At 31.9% G+C, this 20,991-nt stretch overlaps 3 protein-coding genes across 3 annotated transcripts; 1 reads left to right on the forward strand and 2 right to left on the reverse strand.

Annotated features, from left to right (window-relative positions):
- Positions 1 to 12,014: 12,014 nt before the first annotated feature.
- Positions 12,015 to 13,964, reverse strand: EAE97_003449 (uncharacterized protein; the record flags this gene model as incomplete). The annotated part of the gene is made up of 2 exons (XM_038873961.1): positions 12,015 to 13,354; positions 13,409 to 13,964. 2 exons carry the CDS (start codon positions 13,962 to 13,964, stop codon positions 12,015 to 12,017), a joined length of 1,896 nt encoding a protein of 631 aa, XP_038735824.1.
- A 1,443-nt stretch (positions 13,965 to 15,407) lies between these two features.
- Positions 15,408 to 17,360, reverse strand: EAE97_003450 (uncharacterized protein; the record flags this gene model as incomplete). The annotated part of the gene is made up of 1 exon (XM_038873962.1): positions 15,408 to 17,360. The coding sequence occupies one exon, from the start codon at positions 17,358 to 17,360 to the stop codon at positions 15,408 to 15,410; it is 1,953 nt and encodes a 650-aa protein (XP_038735825.1).
- Positions 17,361 to 18,507: 1,147 nt separating this feature from the next.
- EAE97_003451 (uncharacterized protein) lies at positions 18,508 to 20,904 on the forward strand. Its single transcript, XM_038873963.1, has 3 exons — positions 18,508 to 18,859; positions 18,913 to 19,878; positions 19,944 to 20,904. The coding sequence occupies exons 1-3, from the start codon at positions 18,837 to 18,839 to the stop codon at positions 20,788 to 20,790; spliced, it is 1,836 nt and encodes a 611-aa protein (XP_038735826.1). The 5' UTR covers positions 18,508 to 18,836; the 3' UTR covers positions 20,791 to 20,904.
- The last annotated feature ends 87 nt before the right edge of the window (positions 20,905 to 20,991 follow it).

The following is a 20,991-nucleotide window of genomic DNA, read 5'->3' on the forward strand; positions in this document are numbered from 1 at the left end:
ATCGAATGGGAGTCCAGGGGTTGCACAGCTAGACAGCTAGTCCTTCCTGTAGTATGTACGGAGTGCAGAGAGTGCAGACTAGCTTTAGCTTACCTTTACCGCGCCAATACGAAGAGAAAAGCTTGTACCTAGGTACACCAAGCATTTACATTTACGGCATCGAGAGTTAGTTGGACCAGTTCACGCGATGAACATTTTTCAAGACATAAAAACGTTACACAAATACCTTTTGTTTTTGCAAAAGTTTAAAATCAGCCACTACTCTCACGCCCAGGTATAGGTTTCGATGTTTGTGAACGCTTTGACGTATATAATATCCTATGCCATACCGGTACCTAGGTAGTATCTATTTGTGAAGAATCGAACGTTTGCGGATCAATGGAAAGATGGTTTCAAGAAGGGTGAAGTGATGATGGCATTTTGGAATTCGAAACAAAGAATCTTCAAGTACCGAATTCTTAAAGTAGGATACGATACGATACGATACGATACGATATCATGTTTTTCTAGAATGAAGCGAGAGGAGAAGAGACAAAGATAAATATTACTAGGTACCTCCGTATACATACTACCAACACTAATCATCATCAAGAATGTATGTGCATCGCATGAAGGTGACCATTAGAATCACGGAAATCTCGGTATCGAAAGAGGAATAGTTTGGATCCTCGGAATACTTTTCCGCGTTGTTTTTATTTTATTTTATTTTATTTTATTTTATTATTCTTTCCTTTTCTTTTCTTTTCTTTTCTTTTGGGTTTTCATCCGGACATATCTCCAGATTTTATAGGGGGTAGGTAGATGGTCGGTGACATCCCAAATTTTCATTCTGACAGGATGCATGTAATACTTGTGAACCATTTTGGTGTCTATTACCTAGGTACAATAGGTACATAGGTATCTTTGGTATACCTAGGTATTTATCGCAACAACTTAATCCAAAAAGTTTATTCGCACCGCACCGCCCGCAGCGTTTTGTTATTAATACGTGGATTATCATGTGACATCCCATTACAATTCATCTACCATTCGTACACCGTGATAGAATTCAAAAGCCATAAAAACCAACCCTTATGAAGTTCCAAGCCCAAGGACGTACCTACCTATGCTTGGTTCTGGAGAAAGCCTGTAAAAATCCCCATCGCATCTCAGCTCTCGAGTCTCGGCAGCCCAATCCCACTCTACTCCACTACAATATCGATAATCACACCTGTCTGCGTCTCTGAATCAGGAAGTTGATATGCCTGTGTAGATATGTATGTAGGTAGGTATGTAGAGTGAGTACCTTGTGCAGATATTACCTACCTACCTCTGGATGTTACTTGTCTAGCTACTTATTACTACCTATCTACTGTATGAGCCCGCCAGTCTGGTCGGATCTAAACATGGGATGGGGTTATGCATGCACGGAGTACTACGTGGCCATTTCATAAGGTTTTCGGTTTGGGGGGTTTTGCTGAGGTTGTGGTTGTGGTTGTGGTTGTGGTTGTGATTGTGGTTGTGGTTGTGGTTGTGGTTGTAGATATAGTGTTTGTTTGTTTGTATACAATGGTTGAATGAGTAAGTATTATAAAACACATCAAAAAGCGACTATACTTTTCCTTATATACAAAAACTCTAATTAATAAAAATATTATACTCTTTTAAAATTAATATAATAAATTTTAGTATATCAAAATATTATAAAAAAATATCTGAATATATTTAATTATATTAAAATCTTATATACTGTCACGGCGCCAACTACATGTTCTGTAGTTGCCTTCGTGCCTCAGGCATAAACCACTAGGATGCCCTACCTTTTATAAGTAGGGCCTTATTCTTTTATAGCTTTTCTATTCTTATAATATAATATAAATCTTTACCTATATCTTAATAGTTTATATTATCTTTATAAAAGCTATTATAACTTTATTTTAATTAGAATTCTTATTAAAGTTATAATCTGATTATGTTAATCATATTTATTGCTAATTTATTGTATATTTTAATTATTATTGTTCAGGAATTCTATAAGATTGTTTTATAATTATAAAAATATTCTAAAGATAATTGACCAAGTATTTATATCTGATTTATTTTTATAATTTCTTTTCTTAAATTATATTCTTAATTCCATTGAAGCTAATATCTCTTTATTCACAGATTTATTTAATAATTTAAATACTATATATTTTGTAATTGTTCAAATTATATTTGAATTAATTAAATCGATCACAAGTTTATTATAAGTTTAAACTATTATAATACAAATCCAAACCGCTAATATTCATTTAAAGATTATTGAGTTAAAAAATATAATTGAAATATTGAAAATTACTATTCATAATAATCTATAAATCTTATTTTATTGAAAAGATTTTATTACCTCCAAAAAGTTTAGTAATAATAAGCAAGATATTACAAAGTACTAAAATTAATATATAATATTTTATAATATAATCAATTATTGTTTAATTATAAATTATAAAAATAAATTGGAATTCCAAAAGATTATATTCCTTATTAATTTACTTTTTAATTTTGTTTATATAAATAATCAGATATATTTCGATATAATTATTAATAATCTATATAATTCTGATTTTTGGTTTTTCAAATAATATATTATAATAAGTATTTAATATAAATTGAACAAGCAATATCAAACCCTTAACTTTTTATATAAAGTCTTTATAGATTATAATAAATATAAAATAAAAAAAACTCTATTTAATAACTTTATTACTGAATTCAAATAATTTATTATTAAATACAGGAAAACCATTAAATAACAAATTACTAATCTCAAGCTCAAGGTTTCACAAGAATTGATCAACATTTTAATTAATTACCTCAATAAATCCTTTATTATTAATATTAATTCATAAATAATTTAATAATAAGATATCTATAATAACTTAAAAGAAAAGATTTATTTTGATAATTAATAAAAAAATCAAAATATCAATTTCAATTATGAATAACCAAAACCTTATAATAAAAAACAAACTATTATTATATTTCCTCCTATATTTGATTTCTTCAATAATTTTATACAATTGAATATCATTCGATAAAATTAGTATCCCCTATTTTATTATATTCGAAAATAATATATTAATCTTGGTTTTTATTTTTATTACAAAAAGTCTAATTATATTAAAAATAATTATAAGGAAAAAAGAATTAATAATATAAAGTATAATATTAATACTAATATTAATATTAATATGAGATATACCTTTTATATTAATTATTTTCTAATAACCAATTAATATTAAAATTCTAAATTCTATTATAATACCACTACTTTTTTATATTAAAATTCGTTTTTGTTTATTAATTGCTTTTTAGTTATATTATTATACTATACCTTTTTAATTCTTTTTAACCTTATTTAAAAGATTGATTTAAAAGAATATATTAAGGGATTTATTTATTCAAAAAAAAGTGAAAGTTCAATTCTCTAATTAAATATATTAAAAGATTAATCTTAGTTTATAATTACAAATTGAGATTTTTTATAAGAAATTTATTTTTATAAATTAGAAGATTAATTATATCTAAGGATTCTTTATATTTTAAATTAATAAATAGCAAATCTTTTAAAATCTTAACAAAAATCTTTCTTATATCTAATATAATTATCCTATTTATTAATTTTATAAATAATGGAATTATAAACTATAATTTTATTAATAGAAAAATCGTTTTCAAGTTTTATATATCTATATATTCTTTTTTCTATATTTATTATTTATTTTCAATTAATAAAAAGCCCTTTAATATTCTTTTTCAATATATATTTTTGAATATATGGATTAATAATTATAAAGAAATTGATTTATTCTATATTATTATTTTATTAACTGTAGACTTTATAATTCTTGGTTTCCTATAGCTTCAATATTATAATTCTATTATTAATTGATTAATAATAATATTCAAATTTATATTTATATATTATTTAAAATATTACTATTTTATTAATTCTATAGCAATTATTATCTCTGATATAACTAATAATCAAAAGATAATTTTGCTAAAAAGTAATAAAATTGTATTAATCAATTCTAAACTATTTTTACAAAAGCTTATTTCAAAATTAGTTTTTATAAAAAAAATCACTAATAAAAGCTTTAAAAATATTTTATTATTATTTTGAAATTAATTTGCAATCTTTGAATTTATTAAAACTTCAAATATTTAAAGAAATCCTAATATTACTGATTTTAAAATATTACTTGGATCAAATCTATATTACATTTGTTATATTAGTAATAAAATAAATATTTGGATTAAAATAATCCCAAATCGATTAATCTTGAAATCAACCTCAATTCAAATAATTACTAACTTCAGAATATATAAAAAACTATTATAAAATCAAAATATTCTATTCTTATTATATATATCAATATTACTAAACCCTTTAGATAAATTATTCAATATTTTATAAAATATTCAATCTGAAATGTAAAATATAAAGTTCTTTATAGCTAATAATTTTATATAGTTTTATAAGAGTCAAAATGCTTATATTATAAAAGTATTCTGGAATGAATTAGATAGAGTTTGTAAGCTATATTATATAATTATAAAAGATATTATTCAATTATATTATAGTTTAATAAATAGTAATATTAATAAATTTATAAAAAAAACGAATTAATTCATTCCTTTTGCAATAGAGATTTAAGATAAGTTACCTCCCTAATTTCATAATCTATATTCAGGATTCCTATTTTTTTTTGTTAATAAGCTTTTATTATAATACTTTTAGAATTATAAAATCGAAATTATATTAGATAAAGAATTATTATATAACAAAAGCTATTCAATATTTTTAATTAAACTTTAAGTTATTTATAAATAGCTTAATAATAATTTGAATAAAAAATTCATTTGGGAGTTTTATTCCCAATTAATTATTCTATTTCTTTTAATTATTAAATTTGAAGGAAATATTTGAATCTATTAAAATTATTGAGAATTAAATAATATTACTATTAAGAATCAATATCTTTTATTATTAATTAAAGAAATCCTTAATATTCTTTATTATATCAAAATCTATATCAAGCTTGATATTATTACTATCTTTAACAAACTATAGATTATAGAAGACTATAAATGGAAAACTGTTTTCATTATTTGTTTCGGTTTATTCAAATCATTAGTAATACCTTTCAAACTCTGCAATATATTTGTTTTGTTCTAAAACTATATTAATTATATTCTTTTTGATTTTTTAAATAAAATTTATATAATATATTTAAACAATATTTTTATTTATTTTGAAAATATTATAAATTATAGAAAATATATTTGCAAGGTGGTTTAATAATTAATTAATATTAAACTATAAATCAATATTAATAAATATAAATTTGAAATAAAAAGAACTAAATACCTCAATTTGATTATTATTTTAGGAGATATAGAAATAGATTTAGAAAAAATTAATATTATATTCAATTAGAAATTACTAATTAAATTCAAAGATTTTTAATGTTTTTTTGACTTTATTAATTTTTATTAATATTTTATTTATAATTTTTCTAAAATTGTAAAACTCTTTAATTGCTTTTTAAAAAAGGAAAAAATATGGAACTAGATTTTTAATCAAAAGGATATCTTTAAGATATTGAAAATTATCTTTTCTTTTGTTTTAATTCTTATTATATTTGATTATTATTGTTATATAATTATAAAAACTAATACTTTCAATTAGACTATAAGGAGTATCCTTTTATAATATAATAATAAAAAGTATTTATATTTAATAGCATATTTCTTATCAAAATATAATACTATTAAATATAATTATAAAATCTATAATAAAAAACTTCTAATTATTATAAAATCACTAAAGAAATAAAGATCAGAATTATATAAAATTTAAAAATTATTTGAGATTATTATTAATTATAAAAATCTTAAATATTTTATCTCAACAAAAATATTAAATTAATAATAGACTAAATAAACTGAATTCTTATTTAGATTTAATTTTATATTAAATATTAATTTAATTATAAAACTATTTATCTTAATACTTTGAGTTATAAAATAAAAGATTATTTAATATATATTAATTTTAATAATAATCAAATCAAAAACTATTTATAAATAATTCTTTCAGAAAAAGTATTTGATATTATTACATTCAAAAATATTATTCAATAAATAAACAATAATTTAAATCTAACTATAACCCTAATAAACATAATTATCCCTAATATTAATAAATTAATTAATAATTTTATTAATAAAATATATAAATTATTTAAATTAATTACTATTATATATATAATACTTAGAAATCTCTTTGTTTATTATTAATTATTAAAAATCCAAAAAAATCTTTAAATAGTTTTATAAAATTATAAATTAATAAATAACAAAATCTTTTATTATAATTACCTTTTTATTTCTTTTTTCATTAAGCTTTGTATACAGATTATATATTAAATATATTCAATTAGATTAGCTAAATATTCTGACCATATCAAAACTATTGATCTTGTTTTCTATATATATTAATAATTTAATATATCAAAAAAAAATTAAAATATTTATATAAACTTATTAATTCTATTTTCAAATAAAAACTTTCCGTTTTACTATACCCAAATTTCTTGAATCACTATTAGTATTATTTCGCTTTTGATTTGATATTTCTATTAATTATATTATATTATTATTAATTAGTGAATACTATAAAAAGAAGTATTAATATATTATTATAATTATCTATTATCTAACCAAGATATAATATTTTATACTAATTATAAAACTATTTATAAAAAAGCTTACAAATTGATTTATTAAAAAGATCTATTATCTATATAATACACCCAATAATATTATATTTAATAAAAACTTATAATTTATTTCTAAATTTTGAAAATATTTATCCAAATATTTATCAATTGCTTTAAAATAATCTTTTTTATTTAATTCCAAATCTAATGGTTAAATAAAAAAATCAATATTATAATTAAATAATATCTTTATATTTTTATAAACTTTTGTTAGAATAATTGATTTAATTAACTCCTATTCACAGAATTTGTATTAAACAATATTATATCAAAAATTACTAATATATTTCTATTCTTTATTAATTACAATTTCTATCCATATCTCAATATTAAACTATTTATACCTATTCCATTAAATTTATTATATCAAAGAAAATAAGAGTTCCTCAAAATTAATAAGATTATAAATCGATTTGATTTTATTTTAATTAAATTAAAAGTATTTACAATCCAATCAATTTAGAAATATAAAGATTATACTAACAAAACCTATACTAATATTCTTTTATATAAAAAAAATAATAAAATATGGGTAAATATAAAGAATATAAAAACTAATTATTTAATAAAAAAGGATAATAACAAATGGAATAATTTCTATAAAATTCTTAAGATTTACAAATATATTTATTTACTTCAATTTTTAATTAATTTCAAGATCTTTTTAATATTTCATAATTTATTATTCTAATTACTTTATTATTTATTAGAATTATTAGATTAGAATATTATTAATATAATTAAATTATATAGAGATTAAGGTTGAGTTCTTAAAAGGAATAACAAAATATATAAAGAAACTAAATAATAGGAATTTAAAGAACTTCTTAATTATTATAATAAAAATAGATTTTATTATTAAGTTAAATAAAAACATTATTTAGTATTTTAATAACTTATTGAAAACTTTTGTAGTTAGGAAAATATAATTATTGTCTTTTATTTAGTAAATCTAAGTAAACCAAACCCATTAATTTAAATAAATTTCAAAAGATCTATTATTTCTAATTCTATTGATTTTTTATTAATATTTATATTAAATATATCAAATATATTCCCAAAATAAGACTAAGATAAATCTAAAAACTTTATTAATTAATTATTATTTTTAAAAAGGTTTATTTTAATTTAATAATAGAAATTAGAGTATTTTGATTATAATTATAGATTAATTATTTTAAACAAAAGATACTATTACAATACCAACTATATATTCTGTAATTGTTTTTATACCTTAGGTATAGATTACTAATATACTCTATTTCTTATAAGTAGAACCTCACTTTTTCATAGTTCTTCTACCCTTATGGTATAATATAAGTCTTTATTCGTACCTTGACATATACATTCTATTTATTATAATTATTATCTTACAATATTTTCTTATAAATCTTAATAATTGTTTTAAATAATTCTCTAGAATTGTTTTTTATACTTCTTTTATAATCTTTCTCAATATCTTATAACTCAATTTATTTATAAAATAATAATTTCAAATTTATTTTTTATTTAATTTTATACATTTTCAATAGAATTAAAATCAAAAGAAAAGGAAAATCAATTTATCTTTTCAATCTCTTTTTCAAAAAAATCTTGAATAATAATATTCACAAAATATCCTGATATATTATCTTATATAAATATATAATTTAGATTCAATCTTATTTAATTATAAATAATAAATATTATATATACTTAATAAAATTCAGTATTAATAATTCCCTAATCCTTTTTTTAAAATATATCTAATCCTTTATCTGATTTATTTAAAAAACAATCCCAAAATATTCATTTAGTTTTTTTACACTCTTTTTTTAATATATATATAGAATTAAAAACTTTATTTTTTTAATATATAATATATATCTTTTTATATAATCCTATAATTACTCATATTTTATTTAATTATAAAATAGTATTTCATTATTCTTTAATCCAATAAATATAATCTAATACAAATTGAAATCGAATTTATCAATTTTTTTTTAATATAAAAGATTTTCGAAAAACAATATAATATTTATATTCTATTTTATATAAAACAAATCGAATAGCAAATTCTTCTACTCCTTCCCAAACTAATATAATAACAATTTTCTAATATAATATCTGCTTATTTATTTTTGATTTGCTTATAAATTGAAAAAATTAATCAATTTAATTAATAATCAAAATAAAAGATTAATCAAAACATTTTTAAGAAATTGCTTATATTTGAATAATATAACAAATCTATTTATATATCAATTTTTTTTTTTTTTTTTTAAAAATCGAATCTTTTTAGATTTCATATCAATATAATATAAAACATATATTTCGATTTATTAATTTTAAATCATTTCTTAATATTTAAATATAAAAAATAATAACAATATAATAAATAATAATATAAATTTAATATTTGAAAATATTAATAATAAAATAGATAATAATAAATTGATTTTTTCTATTTTAATAAATTCGAATATTACATTTTTCTTAATATATTTATTTTGAAAAAAATATAAAAAACAAACTTTCTCATAATAATTCCTAAAAATACTTTCTAAAACTAATTCGAAATAGGTTTTTAAAAATAATATTAAAACAAACTAAATCAATTAATTAAATCTATTTATTTTGATATTCCAACTATATATAGGGTTAATTAGCGTTTTACACGATTTACCCATTCAATCATTGTAGGTAGGTAGTGTAAGGAGCAGAGGAGAGGAGGGTTCGCCTTCATTTACTTTTTGGTCTTGGATATAAAGTGAGATTGACAGATGAGAAAAAATAAATATCCATACTAGGTAAATACATTCATAATAGGTAGCTAGGTATCTATAATAAATAAAGCATTTATCCTACCTACTTACCCATATCAACAATCTTCACACGCTTCAATAAAATGAAATGAAATCAAATGAACTCAATATTATTCTTTTTCTAGATACCTACCTACCTACCTACCTATACAATATAAAAACATCCCCTTATCCCCTTATCCTCACCACCCAAATGAATCGCGCACATTTTCGGTCTTGAGATCTTAGCTAAGATCTACACACTATACATAGGTACCTATATAAATTGCCTATGGTACACACGGCGTATATCCAAGCTTCGGTACATACATATATATACACATATAACTCTCTTCAATTCCCCAACATCACTAATCAATCAACACCATCACCATATCACAATCTCGCAATACACAAGCTCATAATAAACCATATACTCTATTCTCTATTCTACGCTACCTAGATAGGTATTCTATCGTACACTACCTATTTCCTCCCATGCCATCCGATACAGGAGAATCTCCAAATCCAATCCCCACTACCGAGAAAAAACAGACTAATCACGAAGCTAGAGGATACAGTAGGAGGATCATGGCGTTCGTTCGCTTCGTTTCAGAGATATGGATACTAGGTATCTATCCTCGGTTTGTGGATTCGGGCGGAAGGTGTAGGTAGTGGAGTGGAGAGGTAAAGGGGAGGTGAAGGTGAGGTGAGGGGGTGAGGGGAGGTGAGGAGGTGAAGAAGTAAAGTGTGCTAAGACTCAGAAGGAGTATTTGTCATGGTTTCTTATTATATATGCGGAAGACTGCTGGTCACTGGTGTATCGTATCTCAATTCTTTTAGGTACCTAGGTAGATATATTCGCAGAGATAGCGGATACATAACCCCCATCTATTCTTGTTTGGATTTCTTAATTATATGTATTTTCAAAAAGGAGGGCTGCTTGCTTGCTTAGGTAGGTACTTGGATATAAATGTTCGGTGGGTATCTGAGTATGTCTTTTTTCTCATCGCAACTTTATATTGTGATGGGATGGGGTTTGAGTTCTTGAGAGGCTGATTGTGGTAATGTGTGTATACGCTAGTGTATATATATATATATATATAAGGACAACTAATCATGATACTATAAATGCGATTCATTCATTCATCCAATCCTAAACCCATAAAAGAAATTCTACAGCTAGCAATTCAAATTTCTCATTCATAGTATATCTATCTATCTTCCTCTTCCAAACCCAAAAGAAGCTATTACATCAAATCTCCAACACAATGATACCAGTGGATCAATATCGTGAAGATATATTGTATAACATACCTAGTAGGATTACAATATCTATATTCTTCGAGAGACTTTAGAATTTCTCTGCGGTTTAGATATTGATTATTGATTATTGGGTGCTTGAAGTTGTGGTAGAATGGTAGTATGATTTTACTTCTGCGTTTATATACCTACATGTACACACTCCCAAAATCCCATTCCATTCGAAGCGATTGGATCAATATAGTATTGATTTACCTCCTTTGCGAAAACAACATACAACATACAACATACGATACCGGCATACCCACCCGCAACGTTTTCCCAAGCGCCAGAAAGAGGATGGAATATGAATATGACAAGCTGGAGAAGCAGTGCAGATTGGTAAATCCATACAAACACAGTATCTATCCATCCTCTCTCCTCTCTTATACACCAGGTATCCCAATAAACATGTCAAATCCATCACCCCCCCAAACCCATTTCTTTCTTTCTTTCTTACCCCATCCATCGAGATTCCATTTATCCTCCTCCCTCCCTCTCTCTCAATCCACCTCCCTCCCCATCTCCGCATTCTCCACGTATCTGCAAAAGTATGTTATTAACATAGAGATCGAAGTGTACCTTACTCTACATAAACCTAATATATAACTCTGTTTATCGTTTAAATAAAACTACTTATTTGTTTGTTTGTTTGTTTTTTAAGAGAGAGAGAGAGAGAAAGAGAGAGACTCGGAATGAAATTTTTTATATCTGTTTCTTTTTCAGAATGTGAGATTTTATTTTATTTTATATGTAGATGTAGGACAGATGTAGGATAGATGTACCTAGGATAGATATACATATAGATATAGGGTAGATTCATATAGATATACATATACATATACACATAGGATAGAACCACATCATATGACGCGGACACACACACACACACATGTAGATATAAATGACGATATAGTATAAATACCCAAGTATATTTCCCATCGTAACCAACTAGTATATATACAAGAATATAAATATGAATTTCCACCTTAGCCCTTCCTTCCTTTCTTGCTTCTCTCACTTCATCTTCACTTTAATCTTCACCTTTATCTTCAACTTTATCCTTCTCTCCCCACTCCATATCCAACCATCATCTCAAATAAATTCCCTCTCCAATCTAATACTCCTCTTCGCTATCACACTCATCCGCATCCACCCAAACAACACCACTCACCTCCCCCGCAGACTCTCCAGCTGCACTCGCAGTGGAAAGGGACGCCGCAGACGAAATAATCGACGAAGTAGCTCCTTTCGTATGCGCTGACTTCGTGTGCTTGCTTCTTGTTTTGGTGACGAGAGTGGTGCTCGCAGGGACGGGGGTGGCAATCGCTGGGGCCGAGGAAACCGGCGCGACAAGGGAAGCAGACGCGGAAGATGGAGCGGCGCTAGAGATTTCGAGTCCAGCGGCTGAGGAGGCGGAGAGTGCGATGGAGGGAGATGCGGAGGAGGAAACGATCGCGATGTTGGCGGAGGAAGTAGATGCGACGACTACAGCGGCGGGGCTGGAGCTCGAGCTAGCAGCGATAGTAGCAGCAGCAGCGGAGCTAGCAACGGCTGGAGAAGAAGAAGCAGCAGTGGTAGTTGAGTTACCGCTCAAAGTAGCACAAGCGAAAGACATTTTTGACACTGGAGTTCCGCTGCTCTTTTCCGTGCTCAAATCCCATGTCATGTCGACGTATGGCCAGCAAACCTTATCGGTACCGATAGTGACGATATCACCACTGACAAAGGCTTCGGTGGAGACGACGGCAGATCCAACCTTTGCGCCCGTGTTGTCGATGACCTGGAAAGAGGTACCTGCGTATGTACCCGAGCAGCCCATGGGGACTGGTTGACAGTCTGGGGAAGTGAGGGTTTCGTAGGTGACGATGGAGTATTGGGAGTTGACGGCGGCGATGTGGACGTTTTGGTGATCTTCGGTGGAGGAATAGGTGATCCAGGTGACTTGGGTGTCGCCTTCTGCGGCGCCCACGGTGGAAGAGGCTTCGGCTGCTGCGAGGGTTTTCTTATCCGTCATGACGGAGATGGCGACGTTGTGGTTGAGCCATCTGGGTGAGCATTGAGTATATCCGGTTCCCATCCAATTATTCAGGGTAAGATCGAGAGCACCGCGCGATTGCCATGCGAAGATGTATCCATCGGAGCCTGGGATCGAGGCCAAGTTAGAGTAGGATCCGGACATACCACCCATGGGTTCACCACTGACACCATTGGTGGTATTCTCGTTGGCGATCTTTTGACCGGACATGTATTGCGTTGCGGTGTTCAACCAGATATCACCTTGATCTTCAGCGCAGACACTAGCGAAGGGAGCGGCATCAGCAGCTTCGATACCAATACCGGTGTTGTGGGAGCAACCGAAACTGCTGCTTGCACCGGAGATGGTTTGGAGAACACCATCGTCATTGACATATTGTATGGAGTCGCCGAAATGACCAGCATAATCGGTAGTATAGGCTATAAATATCTGTTAAACGTGTGCAACATCAAAAAGAAGAACAGAATACATACCCTCCACGACGAAGTATCCAGCGTAAAGACCAGCAGTAGCAGAATAAACAAGATCACCATTAGCATCCGGAGTCGAAGTCAACATATCCGAAGGATGAACTCCTGGACCATTCAACGCCGTTTCCCACGTCTTGGTACCATTGGTATATCTGATGATGGAAACGATAGGTGATCCATCTGTAGGAAGATCCGTAGTCCCCGTCGCATTGACCGTTGCCATCAAGGCAAATCCATCATTCTGTGCCACCAATCCGGTAGCTTCATAAGCGGTAATCGCAACGGCCTCGCCGACGGCGCTGAAATCGGTGAGGGAAACTTGTTGCACGTATACTTTCGCATAGGTACTATCGAGGTAGGCAAGATAGGCCGAGTTTCCATCTGGCGAAACGGAGAATGGAGTTCGACGATGATGAGGAAGACCTGTCCAGTAGGCCGACTTGATGGGATCGAAGTTCGCAGCTAAAGCGAGAGAGTTTGGGAAAGTGGAAATGCTCGCATCTCCAAGAGCAGAAGTGATGCCACTGGCAAGCACGGAATAAAAGAGTGTGGAACGCATAATTGCGTGTATGTATAGATTTTTGTAGTAAAGACCGACGATGAAGAACTTTGTTCTCCAGGAAAAAAAGATCTAGAATAGACAAGAAAAGAAGGTGAATGGATGCAGAAAGGAAGTATTCACATCACGAATGAGAGCGATTATATTCCATCTTTATTTGAAGTTTGAACGAACATCCCCCAAGCCAATTACCGCTGGGCCCCATCCATCCCATCAATGCCTGCCGTGATCTCCTAAGATTATCACACCATGCAAGCAAGCAAACCAGCAAGCAAGTGGACAAATGTTCCGTGATGTTTCCAAATGAATTAATTCCTTAATATATTTTGATTTTCCGAGCGGATAAGGCGAACAGCCCTTTGAAAAGGAACGAGGAACTAGACCACAGTGGTGAGTGTGGGGATACAAGCAACGAGGTCAGTTTGTAGAATTTGAACATTCAATTTTCGATTCGATTATTAATAGGAGAAGACCTTATTTGATATGAGGACACACAACAAAACAAGTAATAAGTAGGTAGGTAAGAGATTGAATAAGGCAAACCATAAAATAAGCTTAATTCAATTCAATTCATTTTAAACAGAGGAATAAGAAAAGATCTTCATCTTCACTTCATCTTCTTCTACTGTGTATGTCCTACCTAATAATATCTAACTACCTAGGCACCTAATGACCTCCCACTTTACTGTGTAGATATAGTAGGTACTCCACGAAGAACCAATATCCAACATTCAACATCCATCCCCAGATCCTCAAATCCTCAAATCCTTTACCTAGACCTAGACCTAGGTAACTACCTACCTACACTTCTCACACCATCCAACCATCCAACTCAAGTTACTCAACCAAACACATAAACAAATTCTAACCTAGAACAAATCCCCGCTTGCCTCCCCTCTCCTTCCCTACCTCCCCTTCCCTACCTTCCCTTACCTCCCCGTACTCCCCTACCAACCTTCCAACTTCCTCCTCCCTCACCCAAATTCCAATTCCAATTTCAATCCACCTACATACAAAAAAAAAAGACAAAAACCGTCCACTGCAGTGACATTCTCCCCGAAACACTCCCCCGCCGCTTTTCCACCTCCCTCTCAATCTCACCACAATTTTCATCCCACATTTTCATCATATTTTTTCGGACATTTAAAAGCAGCATAAATATCCGAGGATCCACTACGGAAACATCACGTTTCATGTAAAGTATCGATGCATCCAGATTTATAAGTTAATGAGATGAAGCATCAGAGTCTGCACAGAGAATTGTGCTGGACGAATACGCGCATGGATATGTTGTGATTTGAACACTAGTATTTACTTTCATCCGAAAGAATATCTTTACAGATTTTGATTCAACAGAGATCAACCAGACGCCATTTGAGATTGACATTCAAGGGTATATAAAGCATTAATACAGAATAACTTCATCATGAACCATCATAATCATCATCCAATCTTCTCCAAGAGCCACATCCGCATCGACATCCATGAATGCATCCATATGCTCTCATGACTAACATTCTTCTTCTTCTTCAAGGGAAGATGTCGAATGGTTTCTATGGGTCGTTGATTCTCAATTTCCTTCTCACTGAACCAAGCTCCATGTAATCCATACGGAACTCGTTGTGGAAGGTGTATTTTACATACAACAGTTTTCATGTCCCTCGCATCGATGACCCAAAGTTCACTTTTTGCTTGAGGGCCTGCAACATTATGCTCATCAATTTGAGCTTCATCGAAGACATAAGAAAGCAACCAGCCGTCATCTTCTGTCTTGCCATTTTCTCGTGGTACAAACCTTGACTCTTGGGCGTAAAAACCTTGTGGCAATTTAAAGATTTTAATGGGATCATTTGCATCGCTCGAAGCAAGAATTTCAGTGACCGTTCGTATATCAACACAGCCTGTGATGGGGGTTTGATTCGTCTCTTTTCCACGAGCGATTAACGCAAGGACATCTACTTTGACGAGTGAATCGATTTTGACAGCACGGCCGAGAGCCGCTCCAAATGTACCATCTGATACTGAGCAGCCGTAAACATACTGAGCTTCAGTCATGGATAAAGATTCGCGTATTGAAGGAAATTCGAACGGTATCGACGAGAGAGCAAATTGATGGCTTATATTATTCTCCGAATCGGTGAGTGGGAATCGATAATAGTATAATCGGCATTGTTCTTCTTCGATTGGGGCAGTCATTGGGTTGTCTTTCGGAATAGGAGCTGCAACATCACCTGCGCTAAAGACTAGTGAAGCACTTGTCAACCGGCAGGCTAGCATATTAACTGATATTGTTTCCTCAATTTGGGTAGATGTATTGGTGGTAGTTTCGTCCCAGCTATTAGCAGTATGAAAGATGCAGCAGGCATTTGTTTCAAACCATCGAATATGTTCAGGTTTCCATCTTGGGAAAACACCAAACCTGGAAGTCCCGGATGGGTCATATGAGACCACAGGTTCGTTACGGGCAAGATTCATGGGGTCGAGTGAAAGAGGGAGATCCATGATTATAGTATGACTAAGGGAGACACCAAAATCATGCATCATCTTTGCTGATTTGACTCCAGGGACAGTTGCATTGACGAGTCGCGGGAGCTTATTAGGAGAATTATTATGATGTGTACTGGGTATAATAGAATAATGTACAAAAGGTGTAATAAATGTAGAATGAAAAAGTATAAGTTCGTTCGTGATAGGATCGATTCTAGGATGTGCTGTTGTCCACTCCTTCATGAAACCAACGAGTCCACTTCCACCAAAGACTTCGCCAGATTTTGTGTCTGTGATCGGCTCTCCTTCTGCTCGAATACCATCGTACCAGCCGACAGTTTCTAAGCCTGGTAAGGAAATACGCATCGGCGGCCCACTCTCGCATGTTGCTAAGGCTCTACCATCATGGTATAGCACACTGGTATTTGCTACACTGATCTTTTTGATTGCCTTTGCAGATCCAGGTAGGTTGGAGAGGATGACAAGGAAAATGGTTCGGAATATTCGCAGAATGATCGTGAGAAGAGTGGAGGCGGGGTTTACGAGCGTCGCTATGCTCGGAAGAATAGGTAAACGGAGGGATGGCGTTGAGATGCTCGAGAGGTATGTATCGGTAAGGATATATTGATTGACGAAATACGGATGTGCACTACCATCTTCCGCTCTTCGAAATGCTACACCACTGAGCATTCCATCACCATCGAACCAATGTGCATCCCTGCCCAATTCTTCATTTGTCACTGGATTTCCTCCATTGCGTACATATTCCCCGCCTGCCAGTTCCTTTGGTATAACGCCAGTATAGATACAAGGTGTCAAAGGCTGTGTGTGATGTATAGGTGCAAAGTTTCCATGGAGATATGGATGTTGTTTCCTAACCGCGTTCTTTTTCTCATTGACGAACGTCATGAACAGAAGAGTCAAGGAAATTCTGCAATTGAGATTTCCTTAACATGAACATGTGGATAAAGAAGTGATTTGTTAACGGTGATGGTTAATTGGCATGAGTATGATCTAGAGAGGTAATGCGTAGACAAGGTGGAATCTGTGAATAGGTTCCCAAGACAGGTGTAGTATTATGTTGGCGATTAGTGTAGATTTGAAAAATACCTACATACTCTCGTGGAAGTTTTTTTGAGTCTTTGAGTCCTTGCCTTCTTGAGGTAAAGTATTTAGGAGCTTCAGTGCGAGGAGCAATATTGGATGAAAAGCATTGTTCCTTGGTCTTGATGCCCCTCGCCCCTTGACAAATGAAAAGCATAGAATGGAGCGGTACATAGCTAGCAGGTAATCAAGGACACTACCAAGGAAAAGCGTCGAGCACTAGAGGAGAAGGAACATGCTAGGTATGACGACAACCTGTTGCTAGCATACGATGGAATGACCAATGGCCTGATACTTTCTCTACTAGGGAATCGGGATCGGGATTTATTCGCTGACTAAGATCTCACATGCCTCGGGAAGAAATGATGGGAATTGTTGATGGGAAACTCGGATGAATGATGATTTATGAGATGGAGAAGTGAAGTAAGAGATGGACAAGAAGTGCACCATCAATCGGGGGTTACATCATACACGTAGATACAAAAAGTAATGACGACATGGAGCATGATAATTGACAAGGATTGTATTCTGCTACGCGCCACCACTCAACAAACATTCATTATTAGGTGTCTCCCTACTTATCAGGTGTCTATTGAGCCTCGACGTTCCCATCATTTCATTCTTTTACGGCTAGGTATCTATTATCTAGTAGACATCTCTCTATTGTTCTGACAATCGGTGCAAATGAACCATGATAGATATGCCGGGAAAGAATCTGTCTCATTCGAACAATTATTAGCGTGGGGATGATTCAGCCAACATCATTACTAGACAAATAACAACAACACTGATGTTATTATTAGTCTACTTTGCTCAGAGTAGTATAGTATATAGTAGCAAAAACCCGGAAGGTACCGCGATACTATGTACTTGTTTGGTAGGTATCTGGGTAGCTAGATATTGAACCATTATTATGAGCCGCTTCCCGTCACCGTAAATACCATCCACACATACATACATACATACATACATACATCCTGTGAGCGAGAATGCCCAAGCCTCAAATCTAGGTTTCTACCATCTACCTACCTAGGTACCGCTTTGCCTGCTTGCTTTACTGGGATGCCACTTCCGTTCCAACTTTTCTTCATTCAATCCCAATTTAGTGAGAAATTTCTTCTCGTCCCATATTGGAGTACTTACCTCTTAGTCTCCCCGCACCACTTCATCTGTTTTCTATCTCTAGAGTCTAGATAAAGTCTCTAGTCTTGGGTTTTGTATAGAGATGTCTACATTCTGCAGATCTGGGTACCATCAATTTTAACTTTTCCCCGCGTCAAAATGGGCTTCGAATATGCCTTAGTGTTAGTACATTAATAACCCCTATATTTCGAATGGGAAACTGACCATCATCAAGCCATCTCAAATATAATATTCCGCCAGCCATCGTCTTGACATTCATTTATCGACCTTTCTTTCAGCGTATAGATATCTACAAGATTCTGTTCCTCATAGCCATTGCTGTCGTTTCAACCATTCCTTGGGATTCATATCTCATAAAGCGGAAAATATGGACATACCCACCTAATGTGATCATTGGTCCTAAACTATTTTTGATCCCCGCCGAAGAACTATTTTTCTTTGTGATACAGACATACAATACTAGTCTTCTTTATTTGCTCTTGAGCAAACCAATCTTTCATTCGACCTATCTTGGGGGCTGGGAACGTCCGGGTGAAAAGAAACGGAAACCTTGGGATCCGCCGGCTTTGCCGATTTCTCTAAAGTCTGCGCGAAATTTGGGCCAACTCATCATTGGATCTCTGATCTTAACAGGAGGCTTCCTCATTGTGCAAAATGGCACGGGAACGTATTTAGGATTGATTCTGGCTTGGGCAGGACCATTTGCCCTACTACTATGGAGTCTATCTCACGCATTCTTGATTAGACTTCCTTACACAACTACTCTATTGCCAATTACTCTATCCACTTTATATTTATGGATAGTTGACACATTGGCATTGAGAAGAGGCACGTGGAGCATCGAAACAGGGACGAAATTAGGCTTGCACTTATGGGATGGACTTGACATAGAAGAAGCTGTGTTTTTTCTTGCAACCAACATACTCATTGTATTTGGTCTTGTCGCTTTCGATAATGCATTGGCTATTTTGTTTACGTTTCCTACCTTGTTTCCGACTGTTCCCGAATGTCCTTCCCCCAAAATGCTGGTGTGTGCACTTTTGACAGACACATGCAAGTACGATAACCTTCGAATTGCAGGTATTCAAGAGGCTGCGGAACTATTGAGACAAAAGAGCAGAAGTTTTTATATGGCAAGCTCCGTCTTTCACGGCCGCCTTCGAATTGACTTGATCCTGTTGTATGTATTGCTCCCTTACAGTACTGCATTGACTTTTGCTTTGAATTTTGGCTAATTTGGATTAGATACTCTTTTTGTAGAGTTGCTGATGATCTTGTTGATGATGCAAACAACACTGATTCTGAGGCTCGAGAATGGATCGCCAAACTCACTCACTACCTTGACCTAGTGTATGCATCAAAAGAAACGGCCAACGTGGCTGCTTCATACCGTTCTGACATTGATAAATACATTCAAGATAGCTTTCCACCATCTTTATATCGAACACTTCGCCTTCTACCAACTCACATTCTATCTTCCAAGCCTTTATACGAGTTACTGGAAGGTTTCAAGACGGATTTAGAATTTCATCAAGGAAATTGTGACAGAAAAACTGGTGAATTTCCTATCAGAGATGAGCATAATCTTACGATATATAGCAGACGAGTTGCTGGGACAGTAGCTGAGATGTGCTTGGAACTAGTTTTCTATCATACTTCTGCTGTTGTCTTATCACACAGACGTGACGAGCTGATTCATGCTGGGGCCCGCATGGGAATAGCTCTACAGTATATCAACATTTGTAGAGATGTAGCAACGGATTCTGAAATTGGAAGAGTCTACCTTCCAACTTCCTGGCTCGAGGAAGAAGGGTTGAAACCTCAGGACGTTGTAGAAAATCCTAGCGGGCCAATCATTGACAAACTTAGAGGAAGATTGTTGAAAAAGGGGTTTGCCATCTATCAGGAGGCTCGCCCTGCTATTGAACAAATCCCAGAAGATGCTAGAATGTCCATGAGAGTTGCTGTTGAAAGCTATGTTGAGATAGGAAGAGTCCTGAAAGAAAATGAGTACGTAGTTACTAAAGGTCGGGCAACAGTACCGAAACTGAGGCGTATCGGAGTTGCTTGGAAGGCATTGAGGCAAGGTTGATAAGTTTCGAGATACCATTAATATTATATAATTGTACTCCGGATACACCGGCGTGGCATTTTCATCAATATAAATATGCCTATTTTGTGTCTTTTTTGTGTGCTGTAGCCTTGTTATGTAATACGTCAAATAGATGTTTCGTTCCATACTTGTAATACAGATACATATCGAATGATTTGGCTTGGCACCTGTATTCGAGGA

Source organism: Botrytis byssoidea, assembly GCF_014898295.1.
Source record: "Botrytis byssoidea strain MUCL 94 chromosome Unknown BBYS_005, whole genome shotgun sequence".
NCBI classification, from domain to species: domain Eukaryota; kingdom Fungi; phylum Ascomycota; class Leotiomycetes; order Helotiales; family Sclerotiniaceae; genus Botrytis; species Botrytis byssoidea.

Coding starts and splice junctions, on each gene's coding strand:
- EAE97_003451 (XM_038873963.1), top strand. CDS start 18,837: ATGGGCTTCGAATATGCCTTAGT. Junction 18,860..18,912: donor GGCTTCGAATATGCCTTAGT/GTTAGTACATTA, acceptor ACCATCATCAAG/CCATCTCAAATATAATATTC. Junction 19,879..19,943: donor CGAATTGACTTGATCCTGTT/GTATGTATTGCT, acceptor AATTTGGATTAG/ATACTCTTTTTGTAGAGTTG.